The 22,840-nt window shown below is 47.4% G+C and overlaps 1 protein-coding gene across 1 annotated transcript; it reads right to left on the reverse strand.

Moving 5' to 3' along the window:
• Positions 1–105: 105 nt before the first annotated feature.
• On the reverse strand, positions 106–16,655 carry C2 (complement C2). The gene is made up of 18 exons (XM_070024089.1): positions 16,363–16,655; positions 16,002–16,223; positions 14,417–14,602; positions 12,980–13,153; positions 12,789–12,887; positions 12,480–12,613; positions 11,306–11,444; positions 9,714–9,854; positions 7,651–7,740; positions 3,361–3,501; positions 3,152–3,246; positions 2,957–3,068; positions 2,681–2,846; positions 2,498–2,574; positions 1,738–1,829; positions 1,178–1,304; positions 1,010–1,059; positions 106–584 (listed from the first exon to the last, which is right to left on the reverse strand). Exons 1-18 carry the CDS (start codon positions 16,505–16,507, stop codon positions 408–410), a joined length of 2,367 nt encoding a protein of 788 aa, XP_069880190.1. The 5' UTR covers positions 16,508–16,655; the 3' UTR covers positions 106–407.
• Positions 16,656–22,840: the final 6,185 nt, after the last annotated feature.

Below are 22,840 nucleotides of genomic sequence, written 5' to 3' on the forward strand. Positions count from 1 at the left end.
GGCAGAGTCCAGCAGCTGTTTGTCCAGCAGGGTCCGTGACCTTCCTGGAATCATTCTGGCCTCCCTAGCCCATCCCCCAACCCCAGGCAGAGGCACAGACAAATGTGGAAATCGTTGGGTTTTATTAATTTCATAACTGGGAAATTCCATGTACAAATCGAGTACAAAGGGTAGGAGGGAGAGATGGGAGCAAAGCAGAGGTAAGGAAGGCTTAGGGGGGAGGGCAGCGGGGCAGCCAGCCATGCTGACACCAGCTCTGGGGTTTCCCCAGCTTGTGTACACTGAACCTGGGCTCCTAGAACCCAGGATTTATGCAGCTAGGAGTGGGGATGGGTCACAGTGTCTGAGGTGAATGTTCAGAGGTAGGAAAGACGGCAGATCCTGACAGGACAGCACAGGGGTCATAATCAGAGGGGCAAAAAGTTCAGGACACCTTCCAGGTGCTCTCTCAGCCAGGGCTGCAGGCGGAAGAGATTGATGTGGAAGTCTCTGGGTGGTGGGACACCATGGGGAGCCTTTTTGCGGGTGTTTTTATTGGTAGTGCCAGAACAGGGGTTGTAAAGACCCCAGCTCACTACACCCACCTGGAAGAAACAGAATGGGTTGGCAGGTTGCAGAAGTCCCTGATCCCAACCTCCCTGGTTCCTTCAAAGTCCAGGCACAGGTAGCTCACGCTTGTAATTCTAACTACTCAGGAGACTTGAGATCTGAGAATGGTGGTTTGAAGCTAGCTAGGGCAGGAAAGTTCATGAGACTCTTATCTCCAGTGAACCAGCAAAAAGCCAGAAGAGGAGCTGATTCAAGTGGTAGATTGCTAGCCTAGAATGAAAACGTTGATGGACAACACCCAAGCCCTGAGTTCAAGCCCAGTACACATATACGCACATGCACACATACATGTACACACACACACACACACACACACACACACACACACACACACACACACACGGCATCCTTATGTCCTCAACCAGATGGAGATTCACTCTGGTAGCTCCCTCCTTCTCACCTGAAAAAACCTGAATCTCCGCTCAAGGAAAACTGCTCCCCCAGATTCTCCTATAGGTAAAGAGTAACAAGAGGTAGTGTTACCCAGGGCAGAATACTGGTGTCCTGACATGCTGGCCTTAGGAACACAGTGGCCTTGACCCGTGGAAATGCAGGCATGAACACACACCTTTGCAGATATTGGCATCTCCCGGCATCCCACTGCACAGGAACTGATCTGTCACCACCTGTGTGACATCTGTCAAGTTCGGGAAGGTTTTTTTGTCTTGAGAGACTACCTGGATACAGCTTGTCCTCTGCAGGGGGTGGGAAGGGAGAGAAGAGTGAACAACCCAGATAACACTTGGTTGACTGGCTAGGCCTGGGAGGGGGTAGGACTTCAGTCAGAAGGAGGAAGTAGGCCAGGAGCTGGTGGCTCATGCCTGTAATCCTAGCTAGTCAGGAGGTTGAGATCTAAGGATCGTGGTTCAAAGTCAGCCTGGGCAGGAAAGTCCATGAAACTCTTATCTCCAATAAACCACCAGAAAAAAATGGAAGTGGTGCTGTGGCTCAAGTGGTAGAGCACTCGTCTTGAGCTGAAGAGTTCAGGGGCAGTGCCCAGGCTCAGAGTTCAAGCCCCACCACCAACCAAAAAAAAAAAAAAAAAAAAAAAAGGAGAAAGTAGCCAGAGCCAGAGGATGAAGAACAATATTTTGGAGGTTGCCTCCAGGTTAGTTCAGTGTTCCTCACCTGTTTCCCTGTCTTGAGGCTAATGTTCAACTTGTTCCCATTCAGGGCCACAAAATGGGCAGGAATGCTCTGCTGGTTCAGAAGTTCTTTCTCTGCCATCAAAGAGAAAGGGATGTCAGCCCAGATCCCTTTAATTGGAATCCAGTCATCAGGCTTGGGGACTGCTTCCCAGCTCCTGTTAACATGCTCAGAACCAGTTGCTCACACCTGTAAACTAAGCTAATCTGAGGATGCTGAGATCTGAACATAGAGATCCGAAGCCAACCCAGACAGGAAAATCCAAGAGATATTTATCTCCAATTCAAAAGCCAGAAGTGAAGCTGTGTGGCTCAAATAGTAGAGGGTCAAACTTGAGTGAAAAAAAGCTAAGGGAGCCAGGCGCTGGTGGCTCATGCCTATAATTCTAGCTACTCAGGAGGCTGAGATCTGAGGATCGTGGTTCAAAGCCAGCCCAAATAGGAAAGTCCATGAGACTCTTATCTCCAATTAACCACCAGAAAACTAGAAGTAACGCTGTGGCTCAAGTGGTAGAAATGCTAGCCTTGAGCTGAATAGCTCAGGGACAGCACCCAGGCCCAGAGTTCAAGCCCCATGATCAATAACAACAAAAAGCTAAGGGACAGTGCCTAGCCCTTGAGTTCAAGTACTGGCACCACACACACACACACACACACACACACACACACACGCACACACACGCACGCACACATGCACACACACACACACCCTGCTCCCACCTCTTCAGCAGCCCATCACTCACCGTGGTCTTGACAAGTGCTGCCTTGGGGCTTCCGCAAGGCCATATTGGCCTCCATAGTGCAGGGAAGGCAGATGGGCCTGGGGAGAAGAGTGGGTGTCACACAGGCTCAGCCTCAGTATCCCCTCTGGACCTGACCAGAGTACTTTAGTGCGCAGGACATTTTCCCATCCCACACTCGGACACCTGGCATGGCTAGACATCTTCACTCTCTGGGCCAGCTTCAGCAGGGCGATGTCATCACCATAGAACTCCAGGATCCCCTGCTCCTTCTTTGCATAGGCATCAAACCCCAGGGGGATTATTGCCTTCTCCACAAGGAATTCTTTGCCCCATTGGGAGTTTGGATCGCCTGCAACAATATGGTGAATTAGGCTGGATCAGGACTCGTGAAAGGGCCAGAGCCAGGTAGTAAGAGTTCTAGCCTCAGGGTCTGGAGTCTGGTACAGCCCCTTGTCTTACCCACATTGACCCTCCAAAAGGAACTGTTGGCAGCTTGGTGGAAGCAGTGAGCTGCTGTCAGGACCCACTGGTCAGAGATGAGCGTCCCCCGGCAGGTTTCCTGGTGCTTAGGCTGCAGGCAGCAGGCCATAATCAAGGGCTGGCCCATGTCTGCTTTCACCTCTGGGATCCAAGCCCCACCTCCCTTCCTTTTACCTTAAAAGTGACATGCCAGGGTGTCCTCTCCTGGTCAGAGGCATTGGCTGACATATTCCCCACCCCACAGATGGTGTCTGTGAGCTTGGAGACATCTGTGGGTGTGAAGATCAGATGGAGAAGAAGGTATAGGAGGAGTACTGTGTCTCCTGAGACCCTGGCTGCTCCCTCACCACCACCCTGCTGCAGGGAGGGCAAAGCTCACTCACCTAGCATGTGCTCAAAGACCTGCTGCAAAGCCTGTGTGTCCTGCAGGATGAAGGCATGTCTCTCGCCATCCTTCTTAGACCCCAGTTCATTCAGTTCTTTCCAGTCCACATCCAGCTTTCCCACTCCAATGGCATAGATGTCTGATGGAGACAAGGGTACTCACCAGAATCCTGTGTCTGAGTGGCTGTTCCAACTCAGAAGCAGTGCCAATAAAAACCCACATGAGGTGGCTGGGAATGTGGCTTAGTGGTAGAGTGCTTGCCTAGCATGCATAAAGCCCTGGGTTCAAATCCTCAGTACCACATAAACAGAAAAAGCTGGACCTGGGGCTTTGGCTCAAGTGGTAGAGTTCTATCCTTGAACACAGAGAGGCTCAGGGCACAGAGAGCGCCCAGGCCGTGAGCTTAAGCTCCAGGACCAGCAAAAACCAAACAAACCACGAGCTGTGTCCTTTCCTCCTTCATCCCTGCTACCTGTCTGACTTCACTGCACACGCTATGCCCTTCCTGAACAGCCTTTTTGAGGTTTCTCAATCCACAGGCATGCTGCCACCCCAGGCCACCTCATGCCTTCGGGGCCAGCTGTGCCTCTCTCTGCCTAACTGACTCTCCCCAAGATCCACATAGCTCACTTTCGCAGCTTTGGCTCAAATGTCACCTCAGTAAGTTCTTCTTTGACTAAAACATCAGTGCCACAGACCTGGCCCTGCTCTATTTCATCTCATGTTCCATGACACCTGTCTCCTGCAGGCTTTATGGTTTCCTTATTTATCTTGTGTATTGCTTATAATGGGTAGAATTATGTTGTCCAGATCCTAATCCTTAGGACTTGTGAGTATGAGTTTGATTAGATTGTTGCTGATGTAATCAAGTTAAGGTGAGGACTGGGTACCAGTGGCTCATACCTGTCATCCTAGCTACTTGAAAAAGGCTGAGATCTGAAGCCAGCCTAGGCAGTAAAATTTGTAAAGCTCCATTTCCAATTAGCCAGGGGGGGGGGGGGGGGAGGGAGGGGTAGCTTAAGGAGTAGAGTGTCAATAGTAAGTGAAAAGCTGAGTAAGAGATGAGGTCATATTGGATTGGATTAGGGTGAGCCTAATCCACTACCTTCTATTATTAGACAATGGGAAGGAGAGATAGCAGTGTGACTCATTGGTAGAGTACCTGCTTAGCAAGTGTGAGATCTTGGGGTCAACTCTCAACTCTGTAAAAATAGAGTTGGCTTGGTTTTAATTGTGTGTGTATGTGCCTGTCCTAGGCTTGAACTCAGGGCCTGAGTGCTGTCCCTGAGCTTTTTCAGCTCAATGCTAAGTGCTCTACCACATGAGCCACAGCTCCTCTTCCAGCTTTTTTTTGGGGGGTGATTAATTGAAGATAAGAGTCTCTTGGACTTTCCTGCCTAAGCTGGCTTTGAACCATCCTCAGATCTCCACTGGTGCCTGGCTTGCAAAAAGTTTTCATTGTTAACCGGGCACTGGTGGCTCAAGCTTGTCATCCTGAACTACTCAGGAGGCTGAGATCTAAGGATCATGGTTTAAAGCCAAGGCCAGGCAGGAACGTTTGTGAGATTTTTATCTCCAATAAACTACTCAGAAAAAGCTGGAAGTGGTGCTGTGGCTCAAGTGGTAGAGCACTATAAGCCTTGAATCTTGGGATACAGACCAGGCCCTGAGGTCAAGTCCCAGAACTGGCAAAAAAAAAAAAAAAAAAAGTTTTCTTTTTTTTTTTTTTTGACAGAACAGGGACTGGAATTCAAGGCCTTGTGCTTATTAGTCTTGAGTCCTATCATTCAAGCCATACTTCCAGCCATTATTTTAGAGAAGCCTCACAGACTTTTTTTGCCTGGGCTGGTTTTGAACTCTAAACCTCCAGATTTCAGCCTCCTGAGTAGCTAGGGCTGCAGGGGTGAGACACCATCTCCAACTAACTCGTAAAAAGCTGAACTCTTGGAGCATGGCTAAAGGGCTAAGAGTGCCAGCCGTGAGCAAGCCAAGTGAGTGCAAGGCCCTGAATTCAAGCTCCAGTACCATCAAAAGTACGGTCTGAGAAATAGGAACAAAAAACAACTCTGCTAGGCACCAGTGGCTCACGCCTGTAATCCTAGCTACTCAGGAGGCTGAGATCTGAGGATCATGGTTCAAAGTCAGCCTGGGCAGGAAAGGCCGTGAAATTCCTATCTCCAATAAACCACCAGAAAACCGGAAGTGGTGCTATGGCTCACGTGGTAGAGCGCTAGCCTTGAGTTGAAGAGCTCAGGGACAGTGCCCAGGCCCAGAGTTCAGGCCCTACAACCTATAAACAAAACAAAACAAAACAACCAAAATGTTTCTTCTGACTGGACTACTTGCACATGCTGGCCTCAGAGTATGGGTGCCCGGGGAGAACTCCCCTAAAGTAGTCCACAGATTTGTGGACTACAACAGTAGGAACACCCAACAGTAGGAGCACCAAAAGGGTCATTTCTAGTGGGGTTTCTTGGAGCATTTGTTTGGTTTCTTGTATATTCGTTCATGGTGTGTGTGTGTGTGTGTGTGTGTGTGTGTGTGTGTGTGTGTGTGTGTGTGTGTGTGTGTGTGTGTGTGTGTGTGTGTGTGTGTGTGTGTGTGTGTGTGTGTGTGTGTGTGTGTGTGTGTGTGTTTATATCCTGTACTGGGGCTTGAACTCAGAGGCTCAGCCTTTTGCTTAGCTTTTTCACGTAAGGCTGACACTCTACCACTTGAGCTATTCTCCATTTAGAGCATTTTGTGGTTTATTGATATGAGCCTGGAGGATTTGTCTGCCTCAAACTCAATCCTGAAATCTCAGCTTCCTGAGTAACTAGGATTATAGGTATGAGTCATTTGTGTATTCTGCAGTGCTGAGGGTCACAGCAAGCATGCTAGGCAAATGCTCTACCACTGAGCTAGCCCCTAGACCCTTTATTCTATTTTATACTATTTTCTTTTTGGTGATATTGGGGATTGAATTCAGGCTTTGTGCCTGCTACTTCTATGCGGGCATTCATCACTTGAGCCATAACTCCAGCCTCTGCTTCTGCAATTGACCCTGGCTTAGATGCTAATGAGGAAGGGGGCAAAACTGAATTATATCTTCCTTGGTCCAATGAGTTTTTGGTTCATTTGTTTGTTTGTCTGTTTGTTTGTTGGTTGTGGGGGTTGAACTGGGCCTGGGCACTGTCCCTCAGCTCTTCAGCTCAAAGCTAGCGCTCTACCACTTGAGCCACAGTGCCACTTCAGTTTTCTGAATGGTTTATTGGAGATAAGAGTCTGACAAACTTTTCTACCTGGGCTGGCTTTGAACTGTGATCTTCAGATCTCAGCCTCCTGAGTAGCTAAGATTACAGGCTTGAGCCACCAGAGCCAGTGGCCCAGTGAGTTTTAAAGAACTACTATCTTACCCCTAAGAAATGGGGCAGCCAGGCATGGTACCTCACGCCTGTAATCCTAGCTACTCAGGAGGCTGAGGTCTGAGGATCACTGTTCAAAGCCAGATAGATAGATAGATAGATAGATAGATAGATAGATAGATAGATAGATAGATAGATATAGATATAGATATAGATATCTTTTCCTGGTCAAAGGTCAGTGCAGTCTGAACCTGTGGAGTTGTTCTTTTTCAGAAGCCACACCTGTGGAGGTCTCATCAGCTATGTACACTACAAAAGGGGAATAGCGGGGACAGGCCCTTACAAGGAAGCTGAGCCCTTCTTCCTGGAAGGTTTGTTGAACCATGAGGAGGTGGTGAGGACGCTGAGGTGATGATTGCCCAGAGGCTGCTGGGTACTAGTGGTTTTTCCATGCCAGATAACCTTTCTCTAAGCATCTTGAGTTATCTGCCTAGGAGGCCGGTCCTATCACTGCTTCCAGCTCACACGGGAAGAAACACCACCCAACCCACCAAGAATAAAAACAAGGTGCAGCCCATGGAAAGTTTAACTCCAGACTCTTCCTTATCACACTCAGCCAATTCCACATAGAACAACAGACTTAAAACTGTTGAAGAAAATGAGGCACCTGTGGCTTATGCCTGCAATCCTAGCTACTAAGGAGACTGAGATCTGAGGATCATGGTGGTTCAAAGCCAATCGGGGCAGGAAAGTCCATGAGACTCTTATCTCCAGCTAATCATAGAAAAAGCCAGAAGAGGTGCTGTGGCTCAAATAGTAGAGCACTAGCTTTGAGTAAACGGAGCTTCAGGACAGCACCTAAAGCCAGAGCTGAGACCCCTGACTGAGAACACGGTGCCCGCTCCCCTGGGAGAGCACAGATGGGGTAGGGAACAGCGCCTCACCCAGGTAGTCGTTCCTGTCCGGCTTGATTTTCAGTAATTCTATGATGTTGTCAATTGCTGGTTTGGGTGAACCACCTATGTTGGACTTTCCTAGAACAGAGAAGGAAAAGAATTAACCATCTGAGCTGGGTACCAGGGGTTCATACCTGTAATTCTGGCTACTCAGGGGGCTGAGATCTAAGGATCATGGTTCAAAGATAACATGGGCAGGAAAGTCCATGAAACTCTTATCTCCAATTAAAAGCTGGGAGTAGAGCTCTAGCTCAAGCAGTAGAACACTAATCTTGAGCAAAAAAAAAGCTTGGGCAGTGCCTAAGGACTGGCACCAAACAAAATATTGACACTGAGCACATATCAGGATTCCACAAAGTCCCAGAAGAACCTCAACCAAACCATTTCAAAACATACCATTTACTTTTTTTAAAAAAACATTCCAGCAATGAGCAAGGGGGCCCACATCCTTTTTCTCATTTAATTCTCATGAAACCCCAGAAAGTGTGGCTATTCAGATCTGATCTGATTTTATAGATGAGAAAACAAAGTCCTGGAGGAACAATATCATTTGGGTGAGTGGCAGTGGCCATATCCACCACAGGCAGCTGCTTCCGTGCATGCCCCTCACCTCATTCATGCCCCTCACCTCGTTCATGCCCCTCACCTCCTGCTAAGGACCTGCATCTCCCAGATCTAGTGGGATGTGACCTCCCAGGGAGCAAAGGAACCAACATGCCCTAACCACAGGTGGCTTGAACAAACTAACTGTAAGCTCCCTTAACGTAGTTCTCTGTAAATATCCTGCAGGGAAGGGGAGCAGCTTACATAACCTCACCATCATTATGGTCATCATTCTCAACACCATTTCTGCTTTATGAATAAGATACTGGCTGGGCACCTGTGGCTCATACCTGTCATCCTAGCTACTCAGGAGACTGAGATCTGAGGATCAAGATTCAAAGCTAGCCTGAGCAGAAAAGTCCATGAGACTCTTACGTCCATTTAACCACCAAAAAGCTAGAAGTTGAAGTGTGCCTCGTGGTAAAGTGCTAGCCTTGAGTGAAGAAACTAAAGAAAGGACAATGCCTAGGCCCTGAGTTCAAACCTCAGTACCAGCAAACACACACACACACACACACACACACACACACACACACACACACACACACACACACACACACACACACACACACACACACACACACACACACGCCAGGCTGGAGGTGTGTGGCTTGGGTGGGACAGTACTAGCCAAGCAAGTAAACCAAACCAGTGTGGGTTCAAACCTCACTCTGGTAATAACAAAAGTACATAAACACACACACACACACACACACACACACAGAGAAAATCTCATACATTGATAAATACAAAAGAATTAAGAAGCCAGGCGCTGGTGGCTCATGCCTGTAATCCTAGCTACTCAGGAGGCTGAGGTCTGAGAATCACAGTTCAAAGCCAGCCTGGGCAGGAAAAGTCCAAGAGACTCTTATCTCCAAAAACCACCAGAAAACCGGAAGTGGCACTATAGCTCAAGCGGTAGAGTGCGTGCCTTGAGCTGAAGAGCTGAGGGACAGCGCCCAGGCCCAGAGTTCAAGCCCCACAACCGACCCCCCAAAAATAATTAAGGACTGGGAAGGTGGCTCAGTGGTAGAGTGCTTGCCTTGCATTCCTGAAGCCCTGGGTTCGATTCCTCAGCACCATATAAGCAAAAAGAAAAAAAGCCGGAAGTGGCTCTGTGGCTCAAGTGGTAGAGCGCTAGCCTTGAGCTGAAGAGCTGAAGGACAGCGCCCAGGCCCAGAGTTCAGGCCCCATGACAGGACCCCCCAAAAAAAAATTAAGAAAACCCTATTGAAGTATAACAAGAGTCAGATATGAGTTTATTTTATATTAGTTCAACTGTACTATTGTTCAACTCATTCCTTTGAAATACATTTTCTATGAAGGTTGAACAAGAGAGAGGAGAAAAGTGGCAGAGGGAGAAGCAGAATGCAGAACTTCTGACTCTGTATTAATACACCTTCCATTATTCCAGCCCCACTGTTAGAGAACACCCTACCACTACCCACCGTCAGTCAGAAGGATGATGGCATGTCGGATTTCCTGCCAGGCCACTGTTCCTATGCCCAGGCGTTGCATTTGGTTGTTCATCATAATGTAGACACTGTTTAAGGCCTCATAGATATTGGTCCCAGTTCCATTTTCATGACCTGGAATACACCAAAAGAAAAAAACTCCCAGCAATCTCCCACCTGCCACCTGGGGACAAGGAATTACTCTGCCCAACCCATGAAAAATGCAAGTTCAAAACATATAAGACAGCACCCAGGCTCTAGTACTGGCACAAAAAAAAGAAAGGAAGGAAGCCTAGTACCAGTGGCTTATGCTTATAGTTCTAACTATTCAGGAGGCTGAGATCTGAACATCACAGTTCAAAGCTAGCCCTGGAGGAAAGTCTGGGAGACTCTTATCTCCCACTATCAACAAAAAGCCAGAAGTGGGACTATTGCTCAGTTGGTACAGCACTAGCCCTGAACCAGACAGTTATGGGATAGTGCCCAGGCCCTGAGTTCAAACCCCAGGATGGGTACAAAAATAAATAAATAAAAGAGTGCCGTGCCAGTAGTTCATGTCTATAATCATAGCTATTCAGGAGGCTGAGATCTGAAGAACACAGTTCAAAGCCAGCTCAGGCAAAAAAATCCCCATGAGGGCTGGGAAGTTGGCTCAGTGGTAGAGCGCTTGCCTTGCATGCATGAGGCCCTGGGTTCGATTCCTCAGCACCACATAAGCAAAGCAAAAAGAAAAAAGCCAGAAGTGGCGCTGTGGCTCAAGTGGTAGAGCACTAGTCTTGAGCTGGCCCAGAATTCAAGCCCCACGACAGAGTTCAAGCCCCACAACTGGCAAAAAAAAAAAAAAAAAAAAAAAAAAAAAAAAAAAAAAATCCCCATGAGATTCTTTTTTTGGGGGGGGGGCATGAGATTCTTATCTCCAATTAACTACTCAAAAATCGGAAGTAGAGCTGTAGCTCAAAGTGGCAGAGCACTATCCTTGAGTAAAAACAGCTCAGGGACAGTGCGCAGGCCCTGAGTTCAAGCCTCACAATTGCTAAAAACTAACTAAATGCCTTTTGCCTTAGATATGCTCATTACATAACGCCTATCTAATACCACTGGAAGGGTGGTATTAGATGGTGTTCCCACAAAACTTGGGTTGTTTTAGCCATTTGCTGCATACTACCCAGGCAGTTTGCCACTGTGTACAGGTAGTAATGATGCTTATTCTTTTTTTTTTTTTTTTTTTTGTCGGTTGTGGGGTCTGAACTCTGGGCCTAGGCGTTGTCCCTCAGCACTTCAGCTCAAGGCTAGTGCTCTACCACTTGAACCACAGCACCACTTCTGGCTTTTTCTGCTTATGTAGTGCTGAGGAATTGAACCCAGGGCCTCAGGCATGCGAGGCAAGCAACCACTGAGCCACCTTCCCAGCCCTAATGATGTTTATTCTACAGTGCTGAGCCGTGACAAGCAGACCATGTGGTTTGTGCATATGCATGAATCTGAAGACCTGCACTATGTATTTGGACTCACAGTGCTACAGTCAGTCATGAAGTAGGGAGCTGAACATGGAAGCTTCTGTCTATGGTCACCAATGACAGCCATACCTTGATAGTTCAAGTTTTCCAGACTACTGGCCACTTCAGTCATATCCTGAGATTTGTCATTCAAGACAGACATGATGATTTTGGGTCGTGAGGCAAACGTGATGATGGCAACGTTGATATTGATGTCAAAGCTGAAGATCTGGGGAAGGAGAGCAGGTGAGAGGCAGCATGAGGCTCCCAACCAAAGTGGGAGGTGGTAAAAGAACCAGAAAGGAGACAGAGAACCAATAGGGCAAGGTACTTTCTAAGAAACTGCAGCCTGGAAAAAATAGGAAGGTAACATTTGTTCAGCATCTATTCTGTGTGTGTGTGTGTGTGTGTGTGTGTGTGTGTGTGTGTATGTGCGCGCGTGCGTGTGAGCATGCGCACACACGCACGTGTACCTTTACTAGGGGTTTGAACATGGGGCCTGAACACTGTCCCCTTAGCTTTTTTTTTTTTTTTGGTCAGTCGTGGGGCCCGAACTCTGGGCCTGGGCACTATCCCTCAGCTCTTCAGCTCAAGGTTAACACTCTACCACTTGAGCCACAGCACCACTTCTGGCTTTTTCTGCTTATGTGGTGCTGAGGAATCAAACCCAGGGCCTCATGCCTGCAAGATGAGCATTCTACCACTGAGCCACCTTCCCAGCCTTCCCTTAGCTTTTTTGCTCAAGACAAGCAGTCTACCATTTGATCCATAGCTTTACTTCTGACTTTTGCTGGTTAATTGTAGATAAGAGTATCTCATGGACTTTTCTGCCTGGGTTGGCTTCGAAATACAATCCTCAGATTGCAACTTCCTCAGTAGCTAAGATGACAGGTGTGAGCCACCCGTGCTTGGTATACATTTTAAATTATTTATTCAATTCTAATGAAATTATTGAATAGGAGTATCAGTATCTTTCTGCCATTACACTCCCCCATCCCCACCCTTTGAATTCTCTTGTTGCCCTTTGTGGAGACTACTTGCTTTCTGTAGATGATGAATTTCTGGTATTTCCCAGCCCCCTAGCACAGTGCCTGACACACAGCAGGTATCTGTGGGAAACGAAAACCATAATTCGATGAATTGAATTCATGATCCCAGCAAGGCATGAATAAAATCTGGGAAGGCTTCTGGGAGGAAGTGAGCCATGGGAGAGAAGCTGAGGGAGCCAGTCAGACTCCTGGGCATGCAGTCTCATCATCCTCACCCTGTCCACCATGAGGGAGGCACTGTCCCTGAAGATCTTAAAGTTCTCTTCCGACACACTCTGAGAGGCATCCAGAAGCAGGTAGAGGTTCAGGTGACCAGAACGCTGGATTTGGATTCTACGAGCCAATTTTTCTGGGGAGAATTCAGATGAACCCCTTCTTCCTGTGTTCTGGCTAAGGGTATCCAGACTCTGGGTCTGCCCTTCAGTCACTGAGCCCGCTGGAGCCTCCCCAGCCTCCAGGGAGACTTCTACTCTCCCCTGCTCCTCCCAGGCCTGGTCTTTCCTGCTCCAACCCTGGGCACTCACCCTTCCTCTTCTGGTTAGGATTAGTGGCTCCAAGCAGATGAGACAAGGAGGTGCCCAGGGCGGGGGCCACATCCTCTGGGAAGTCATAGGAGTAGGGCTCTGTGGGAAAAGCCACAAAACAAGACAATCAGCCAGGGCCAGGCTGCAGGGAGTGCCCGGAGTCTCGGGCAGCAGGCAGCATGGCTACTCACGGCGGCAGATGGGCTCTGTCCCACTCCAGACCCCATTGCTCTGGCACTCCCGCTCCGCAGACCCCGTCAGCACCAGATTTGAGGAGCAGCGATAGCTGACCTTGTACCCAAGGTCAAAGCGGGAACCTGTCCTCACTGCACCTACTGAAGTGCCTGGGTTGGGACAGTGGTCAGCTACAAGTGGACAACAACAAAAAGACAGAGGTGAGCAGGGTACCATCCCCTGTTCCGCCTCCCCCCCCCCCAGGCTCTTCCTCCTCTCTGGACCCTCAGAGTCACCAGAATCCTTCAGAAGATGCCAGGGCATGGATGGAGAACCTTCCATAGGATGAAAGAACTCAGAAATCAGCCATTTCTTTTTTTTGTTTTTTCTTTTGTCAGTTGTGGGGCTTGAACTTGGGTCCTGGGTGCTATTCCTGAGGCTCTTTGTGCTCAAAGCTAACGCTCTACCACTTGAGCCACAGTGCCACTTCCAGTTTTTGAGTAGTTAATTGGAGATATGAGTCTCATGGGAGCCGGGTGCCAGTGGCTCACGCCTGTAATCCTAGCTACTCGGGAGGCTGAGATCTAAGGATCACGTTCAAATCCAGCCGGGGCAGGAAAGTCTGTGAGACCCTTACCTCCAATAAACCACTAGAAAACTGGAAGTGGCGCTGTGGCTTAAGCGGTAGAGCGCTTGGCTTGAGCTAAAGAGCGCAAGGACAGCGCCCAAGCCCAGAGTTCAAGCCCCACGACTGAGAAAAAAAAAAAAAAAAGAGAGAGTCTCATGGGGACTTTTCTGCTCAGATTGGCTTCGAACTGCAATCCTCAGATTTCAGCCTCCTGAGTAGCTAGGATGACAGGTGTGAGCCACCTGCACCCAGCTGAAGTCAATCATTTCCACCAGCCCTGAAACCTCCTAGTCCTGACTTGGCTTCATCCTGTCTGCCCCAGAACCCTGGGTAGATGGTAGCCAAGGAGTCTTACTCTGCCAGAAAAATAATACTAGCAAGACTAGTGCTCTACCAGTTGAGCCACAGAGCCACTTCTGGTTTTCTGTTGGTTAATTGGAGAGAAGAGTCTCATGGACTTTCCTACCTGGGCTGGCTTTGAACCATGATCCTCAGATCTCAGCCTCCTAAATAACTAGGATTACAGGTGTGAGCCACTAGCGCCTGACCATGAGACTCTTACCACTGAAGTGGTAGAGCACTAGCCTTGAGCAAAAAATCTAAGGGACAAGGTCTAAGTCCTGAGTTCAAGCTCCAGTACAGGGAGGGGGTGGGGAGCTGGATAAGTATATGGAAACTTCATGTCTAATTGAAGCTCAGTACCTTAGCACCAACAACTGGTGATCCATAGACCTCAATTTACTCAAATCTGGTCCCATCTCTAACTTGGCTCCAAGGCTCCCTGGGAGGCCCAGACCCCAAGCAAGCCAGCATTCAGAGCACACACCTCCGTTGTCACACACAGCTGTCTCTCCATCCCACATGCCGTTGGGACGACAGTGGCGCACAGGTGAGCCCCGCAGTGTGAAGCCATCCTCACATTCAAAGGTCAGGTTGCCACCCACAGGATAGGACCCCAACCGAGGGGTGTACACGCCGTTCTCAAAGGTGACAGGTGCTGGGCAGCGAACAGCTAGATGGAGAGAAGTGGGAGAGTCAGGGATAGATGGCCAGCACCTAGGCTGGGTGTGCACTAGTGATAATACTGTGAGAACCCAGAGAGTGACCAACTGGTGGTTAAAACTTTGAAAGATCTGGCCGTTGGTAGCTCACACCTCTTATCCTAGGAGGCTGAGATCCAAGGATCACTATTTAAAGCCAGCCAAGGCAGGAAAGTCCATGAGACTCTTATCTCTAACAAGAAAGGGCTGGAAGTAGAGCTGTGGCTCAAGTGGAAGATCTTCATCCATGAGTGAAAAAGCTAAGGGACAGCACCACTAGGCCTGAGTTCAAACCCCATTACAGGCGCACACACACACACACACACACACACACACACACACACACACACACACACACACACACACACATACACACACACACACACACACACACACACACACACACACACACACAGAGAAAATTGGAGCATGTGAGATTTCTGTTTTAGGCAACCAGATGAACAATGGCAGTTTTTTTCCTTTTCTGTGGAATTAGTGGTATTGGGATTTGAACTCAGGGCCTCACTTTTTTTTCTTATTTTTGGTCAGTTGTTGGGCTTGAACTCTGGGCCTGGGTGCTGTCCCTGAGCTCTTCAGCTTAAGGCTAAGTAACTCTACCACTTGAGCCACAGTGCCACTTCCAGTTTTCTGGTGGTTTATTGGAGTCTCACGGACTTTTCTGCCCAGGCTGGCTTTGAACCACAATCCTTAGATCTCAGCCTGCTGAGTAGCTAAGATTACAGGCCTGAGCCATGGGCACCCACAAGCTTCATACTCTTGCTTATCTTTTTATTTTTTTGTTGGTTGTGGGACTTGAACTCGGCCTGGGCACTGTCCCTGAGCTCTTTTGTTCAAGGCTAGCACTCTATCACAGCGCCACTTCTTGTTTTCTGGTGGATAGTTGGAGAAAGAGTCTCTTAGACTTTCTTGCCTTGGCTGGCTTTGAACTGCGATGCTCAGATCTCAGCCTCCTGAGTAGCTAGGATTACTGGTGTGAGCTACCTGTGCCGGCTTCTTGCTTAGCTTTTTCATTCAAGGCTGGTGCTGTACCACTTGAGTTATACCTCCACTTCCAGTTTGTGGGAGTTTTTTTGGGGGGGCGGGGGTTGCTGGTTAGTTGAAGATCAGAGTCTTACTGACTTTTTTGCTCTGGTTGGCTTTGAACTCAGCCTCCTGGGTAGTTAGGAGTACAGAGGTGATCAATGCTGCAATTGACAACTAACACTTTCAGAAGGATCTCTGCCAGAGCAGCTTGACCCTCCCTCCCCACACCACCTGGCCAGAGTAAGCTCCACCTTGAGCCACTCCTCAATTAAAGCTCTGGGCTGGCCACTGAGGAAGACATGAAAGGAAGCCTAGGAGGAGCCTCACGTTTGCACACTGCTTTCACAAGCCGGGTGGATCTCCTGATGGATCCTGGGGTCTGCCATTGTCCATTGCTCTTGCAAAGCCTGGTCGCTGGGGATGGATAACTGCCCTGGGGGCAGGAGTAGATGAGGAGGCTTCCAGGGGCCCAGCCATGGCTGAGAGTGAACGTGCCACCAGAGATATTCACATTCTGAGAGCAGGAGGGTGCAGCAGCGGCTACCAGACCTGTGGGTGGGGATAGCAACAGAGCTAAGATCGCACAACAAGGAAGCTGGAAAGACTGTCCCTTTCACACATAGGACTCAACCTTGGAACAGTGGCTGTGCCTACAGGGCCCTCATCAGCTCCCTCCCCTGACTCCTACCTGGGCACAGGAGCAGCAGGCATAGGAAAGTCAGCAGTGGGTCCATGGTGTCCACCTCAGGGCAGGAAGAATAGAGAGCCAGTGGAGAGAAAAGGTCATCTGACTTCCCGAAAACCAGCCAAAGCTGGCTCAGCAATTGTCTCATTTGCTGCCAAAAACAGAAAACTAGGGAATGGCAAGGGGGGATGGTCTTTCCTTAGGAAAGTTAAATAATAATGATGATAATGGTAATAATAATAAGCAGGGATTAGGGGCTGCGCTGAGCGGCAAACCCTTTGCTCTGCCTCCCTAAGTTCAACACAATCACCAAGTCAGTATTTCAACACCATAGGCTTTGCTTTCATCTCCCAAGCACCTGCCTCATGTAATCACACACACACACACACACACACACACACACACACACACACACACACACACACACACAGCACTTGCCTAAATAGTCTAAAGTACACAATCTCACAAGCCATCCACAATATTGCAAAACATTTTATTTCAGTAAAGTGGGAATTTTCATTTGGGTTTTGCCAAGGAGATTTTTTAGGAGCCTGGGACAATGTGATCTTCTTAAACAGAAACATCTAAGAACTGGCGATTCATTTTCTTAGAAGTTCTTTATAAATATGAAGACTCAGCACCATTTTCTTGCCAGAAACACTTCTCCAGGGAGATTCTAGAGCTAAAACTAAAATCAGCACTTATAGAGACAGGAAAAATGTTTACAACATTTTTAGTGGAAAGTCCAGTGGATATAATTCCCAAGTTGCAAAACAAATAAATTTGAGGTTATATACTTGAAATATTTTGGTTGTTTAAATATTCCTTTAAACCATCACCCGCTCTTATATAAAATGCAAAAAGTACCAGATGCTTGTGGCTCACACCTGTCATCCCAGCTACTCAGGAGGCTGAGATCTGAGGATCGTGGTTCAAAGCCAGCCTCGGCAGGACCAGAAAACTGGAAGTGGTGTTGTGGCTCAAGTGGTACAGCACTTGCCTGGGCAGCATCCAGGCCCAGAGTTCAAGCCCCTCAACTGACAAAAAAAAAGAAAGAAAGCCCCAGGTTCACCTAGGAACTCAGCATTAGAACTCATAGCTCCTGAGTCCACGGGCATAGCCACAGCGCTATGGTGGCTTCAGAGCATCTGCACATCCCTCGAGTCCCCTCCATGCCCCTGCATGGTACCTTCCTGAGCCCAGCCTCCCTAACTCTTGCCTCTTGCCCTCCAGTAACCATCCTCCATCCTCCTTAAATCCTTTATCCTCCAGACTCTCAAAGAACCCGTCCTTCACCCTCACCCATTTATAACCACTAGTTGTATAATAACCACTAGTTATTTGGGTAGCTTCAGCTCTCCAGAAGCAGAAGCCTAGGCAGTTTTTGTTGAAATCAAGGAGCTCTATAAATAAGATCAGAGCCAATGACCTCCAGGAGGCTTCCCCTCAGCCCAAGTAACAAATCTTTCTGAGCAGTAAGAGAAGTGGTTTTGGTTTCTATTCCTCTCATTCTTTTTAAAAATAAATAAATAAATAAAATAACTCATATTGGTAGACTCCACCTACTTCCTTAAACACTGGCCCCTGCTAGATGGCTGGATTCATATACCCTCCCCAATTCTGCCAGGCACTGATCTACTTACTTTGAATGGATTGCCCAACTATGACCTTGGGGAACCTTTGCATACATTGCCCTTAGGGCCTCAGAAAAGGGGTTGGTCAGATTCTGGCTTTTTTAAGCCTCTGGGCCCCAGAGGCCTGCTAGCAGGCCGAAACCTTTCTTCTGTTACGGAAACTCTGTTCCTTGACATCCATTATTCAAATTCCCCGAGAATTAAACTGGGAGCACTTGTCCTTACCTAGAATTAAACTAGGAAATTAGGAGTTGTGGGGCCTCACCCAACTTTCTGGCAGAGGCCAACTTCAAACTTAGATCCTCAGATCCCAGCCTCCTCCGAAGCTAGGATTATAAGGCATGAGTCAAAGGAGCCTAGAGCACGCGTGACTAAAGGCATTTTGCATTATGGGATAGTCATAAGCCTTTGGGCACCAGGGACAAAATGTTACCATTTGAACATTTTAGGAGACTCGGGAAACTTTAGGAGGTGTGGGCCTAAGTAGAGAAAGTAGGACACCGGGGGCGTGCCTCTGAAGACTGTACCACAGGCCCTAGTCCTTTTCTCACTCCCTCTGCTTTGTATCTTTCAGGTGAACAGTGGAGGACAAGGGGAGGGTGGGATGGGAAAGGGCAGGTGGAAGAAAGAAAGCCTCCTAGTAGGGTGAGCACGCATATTTATATTTAGGCATGGCTGTGGGCTTCTCAGGGAATGTTGTGCTGGGACCTTAAATTTCAGACACAAGATAAAGTGCCAAAAGCTGATGATGTCCAGAATGTGATTCTGGGAAGTAGGAGGCTGCAATACAGTCAAGATAAAAGTTGTTGGAAGGAGATCAAACAGCTCGGAAGAAACAAAAAAATGTTCTTGCTGAATATTGGCTGCTGAAGGGAGGGGGTGAGGCCTTCATAATGTACCTTTTATAATTTTTTTTTTCAGTCATGGGGCTTGAACTCATGGCCTGGGTACTGTCCTTGAGCTTTTGCACTCAAGACTAGTGTTCTAACACTTTGAGCCACAGAGCTACTTCCTAGTTTTGTTATGGTTTTATGTGTGTGTGTGGGTGTGTGTGTGTCGGTTGTGAGGCCTTAACTTTAGGCCTAGGCACTGTCCCTTAGCTCTTCGGCTCAAATCTAGTGTTCTACTACTTGAGCCACAGCACCACTTCCAGCTTTTTCTGCTCATGTGGTGCTGAGGAATCAAACCCAGGGCCTCGTGCATGCAACAAGGCAAGCACTCTGCCACTGAGCCACCTTCCTACCCCCTGTTTGTTTGTTTGTTTGTTTGTTTGTTTGTTTGTTTTGGGTCCGGTTGTGGGGCCTGAACTCTGGGCCTGGGTGCTGTCCCTCAGCTCTTCAGCTCAAGGCTAGTGCTCTACCACTTGAGCCACAGCGCCACTTCCAGCTTTTTTCTTTTTGCTTATGTGGTGCTGAGGAATTGAACCCAGGGCCTGAGGCCTGCAAGGCAAGCGCTCTACCACTGAGCAACCTTCCCAGCCCAATTGTTTGTTTGTTTGTTTGTTTGTTTTTGTGGGTCATGGGGCTTGAACTCTGGGCTTGGGCGCTGTCCCTCAGCTCTTCAGCTCAAGGCAAGCGCTCTACCATTTGAGCTACAGCGCCACTTCCGGTTTTCTAGTGGTTTATTGGAGATAGGAGTCTCACGGTCTTTCCTGCCCGGGCTGGCTTTGAACCGCGATTCTCAGATCTCAGCCTCCTGAGTAGCTAGGATTATAGGCGTGAGCCACCGGCGCCCAGCCATTTGTTTGTTTTTAATGTTAGTACTGGGACTTAAAATCAGGTCTTCTCATTCACAGATAGCACTCTACCATTTGAGCCATAACTTTGCTGGTTAATTCAAGACAAATCTCTGGACTTTGCCTGCCTGTACTGGTTTCAAACAATTATCCTCAGATCTCAGCCTCTTTTTTTTTTTTTTTTTTTTATTTGTGAACATACTGTACAGAGGGGTTACAATTACATGGGCAGGATAATGCATACATTTCTTACCAAGCATTGCAGCCTCCTTCTTTGTTTACCCTTCACCTCCCTTCCCAGCCTCCCCCCTCCCCCCACTCAATCCTTCTCCCCCTCCCTCCCCCACCGACATTGTAAAGCTCAGATCTCAGCCTCTTGAGTAGCTAGGATTATAGCATGAGCCACCAGCACCTAGAATATATTTTTTGAATTTTGAATCATATGAGTGATTATATGAAAAAAATATAGATATGTGTTTTATATATTGTTTATATTATGCATTTTATATGTGTATATTATATGTAAAAATATACATATTTATAAGCTAGGTGTCAGTGATTTGTATCTGTAATCCCAGCTATTTAGGAAGCTGAGATTTGAAAGACTGTGGTTCAAAGCCAGCTCAGGCAAGAAAGTCCTGAGTTTCAACTCTGATACTAGCAAAAAATAAATATTGTATAATATATGTAAACTGTTTTTGGTTTGGAGATTTTTTTAACCAACATGAGGGCTTGAACTCAAATCAAGGCTGCACTATCACAATGAATACGTGTTTGTTTTTTTTAACAGAGTTATCCCTTCCTTTGCTTTCCCTCAGTTTTCCCTTCCCATCCCTGCTCACAAGTTGTATAGTTCATTTTCATTTAAATAGTTCAGCATTTTCTTTTTTTTTTGCCAGTTGTGGGGGCTGAACTCTGGGCCTGGGCGCTGTCCCTCAGCTCTTCAGCTCAAGGCTAATGCCCTACCACTTGAGCCACAGCACCACTTCTGGCTTTTTTCTGCTTATGAAGTGCTGAGGAATTGAACCCAGGGCCTCATGCATGTAAGGCAAGCACTCTACCACTGAGCCAACTTCCCAGCCCCTAGTTCAGCATTTTCATATGCTGAATATCATGACTGCATTAGGTCACCCTTTCTTCCTCCCTTTCTGTACCTTCCTTTGCCTCCTCTGAAAAGAAGCACACACACACACACACACACACACACACACACACACACACACACACACACACACACACACACAAAGCAAAAATAAATGCCACCACCACCAACAATAATAACAAAAACTCATTTCCATTTCCTGGAATTCATTTCAGAGAAGTTGCACCTTTGGATTCCTCCCCTAAAGATATGCTCCTTTAGGAAATCATTTTATTTATAAAGAGCTATATGGCTAGGCATGGAAGACTCAGGCCTGTAATCCCAGCTACTCAGGAGGCTGACATCTAAGAATCATAGTTTGAAGCCAGTTTGGGCAGGAAAGTCCTTGAGAATCTTATCTCCAATTAACCACCAAAAAGCTGGAAGTGGAACTGGTAGAGTACTAGCCTTGAGCACAAAAGCTCAGGACAACAAACTTTTGGGTCAAGCCCCAGGATGAGAGAAAGAAGAGGGGGGAAGAAAGGGGTGGGGAGAAGCGCTGACTATGACTGCAGCCTTTAACTGGAGATAAGAGTCTCACAGATTTGTCTATAATAGCTTCAAAATGAGATCCAAGTAGCTAGGCCGCCAGCATTGGGCCCTTCTGGGGCTTTGATGACTACGCATCTGGACTAGAAGCTTCTGTCTCTTTGGTGTTTCTCACATCCATATCTCTGGCTGGAATCTTTCTTTCCTTTCTTCCTTTCATTTTCTTTTTTGTGCCAGTACTGTGTCTTGAACTCAGGGCCTGAGTGTTGTCCCTTAAGTTTTTTCACTCAAGGCTGGTGCTCTACCACTTTAGCCATAGCTCTACTTCTTGGATTTTATTTCTAAAGCCTACTAAGAATCCTGAATTTGCCTGATCTTGACACTATGCTAAGGCATTTGGTTCTGAAGACTCAGGACAAGAAGGCCCCCCCCCCCCCCCCCCCCCGCTTGTCTTACATTGACAGAAGTTGGGGAACAAGGTGCACAGGGCTACATGATTCTAGACCTCCTAGGGGGGGGGATATGTGGGAAAGCAGCCTCACCTCATCTCCCTAACAGACTGGACAAGAAACAACAGCTCTGTGTACTTCATCTTGCCCCTGTGAGTCAGTAACTGAGTAGGCCAGACACTGGAAGAGTTCATCAACTCCCAGTTTCACTTGCCACCAAGAACGATCTATCTTAAGCAACAGGCTAAGACTGGGCCCCTGATCCATCCTAAACAGAAGTAGCAAGAGGGCAGAAGATAAAATTACAAAATTTCAACTGGGAGAGAGCAAAGGAAGAAACATACCCACTACCTGACTTATGAAACAGTAACCCCTCTGTATATCATCTTTCTAATAACAATTTAAACTATTTAATTTAAAAAACTTTACAAAATATTATTCTTTATCTGACAGCTTTTTCCTATTTCTGCTCTCATTAGAATTGTAAACTTTAAAAAAGAAAGTTGGAAATGAAAAACAGGAAAACAGAATTTTTAATTTATGTTGAAAATGTCATAGTGTCTCCCAGGTAAAAAAAGGGAAAGGAGTTATTGTTGTGTGCCAGGCTCACTTAACTATTATGCAAGCAGTAGGAGGAATCAGGATCTTCAATTAAAAAATAAAGATGTGATTTAGAGGATTAAGTAAATTGCCCAAAGGCCCTCCTGTAGTAAGCAGTTGGAATATGGCTCTGAATCAGGTATATCAGACACAGGAGCCTCCAGTATATCAGACCACACAGGAGCCTCCGTTCTTCCTTGAATCCACATGGTCTAACAACAAAGGCGATTTCTACAAAGGAAGTATTTTAGAATAGAAAGAACTGGATGGCAACATAAAAGATCATTTATGAGCCTGAGCCAAGTCACTACCTAAACGCTAGCCACACCCTCTCACCAAACAGCATCCCTTGAGTTTGGGTATTCAGTTGAAGTCAGAAATAAACTTTTTATGGGTGGATGCTGGCTGAGCTGAAGAATGACTTCAACAGCCA

Source organism: Dipodomys merriami, unplaced genomic scaffold (assembly GCF_024711535.1).
Source record: "Dipodomys merriami isolate MVZ:Mamm:240054 unplaced genomic scaffold, mDipMer1.0.p SCAF_16, whole genome shotgun sequence".
Taxonomy (NCBI): Eukaryota; Metazoa; Chordata; class Mammalia; order Rodentia; family Heteromyidae; genus Dipodomys; species Dipodomys merriami.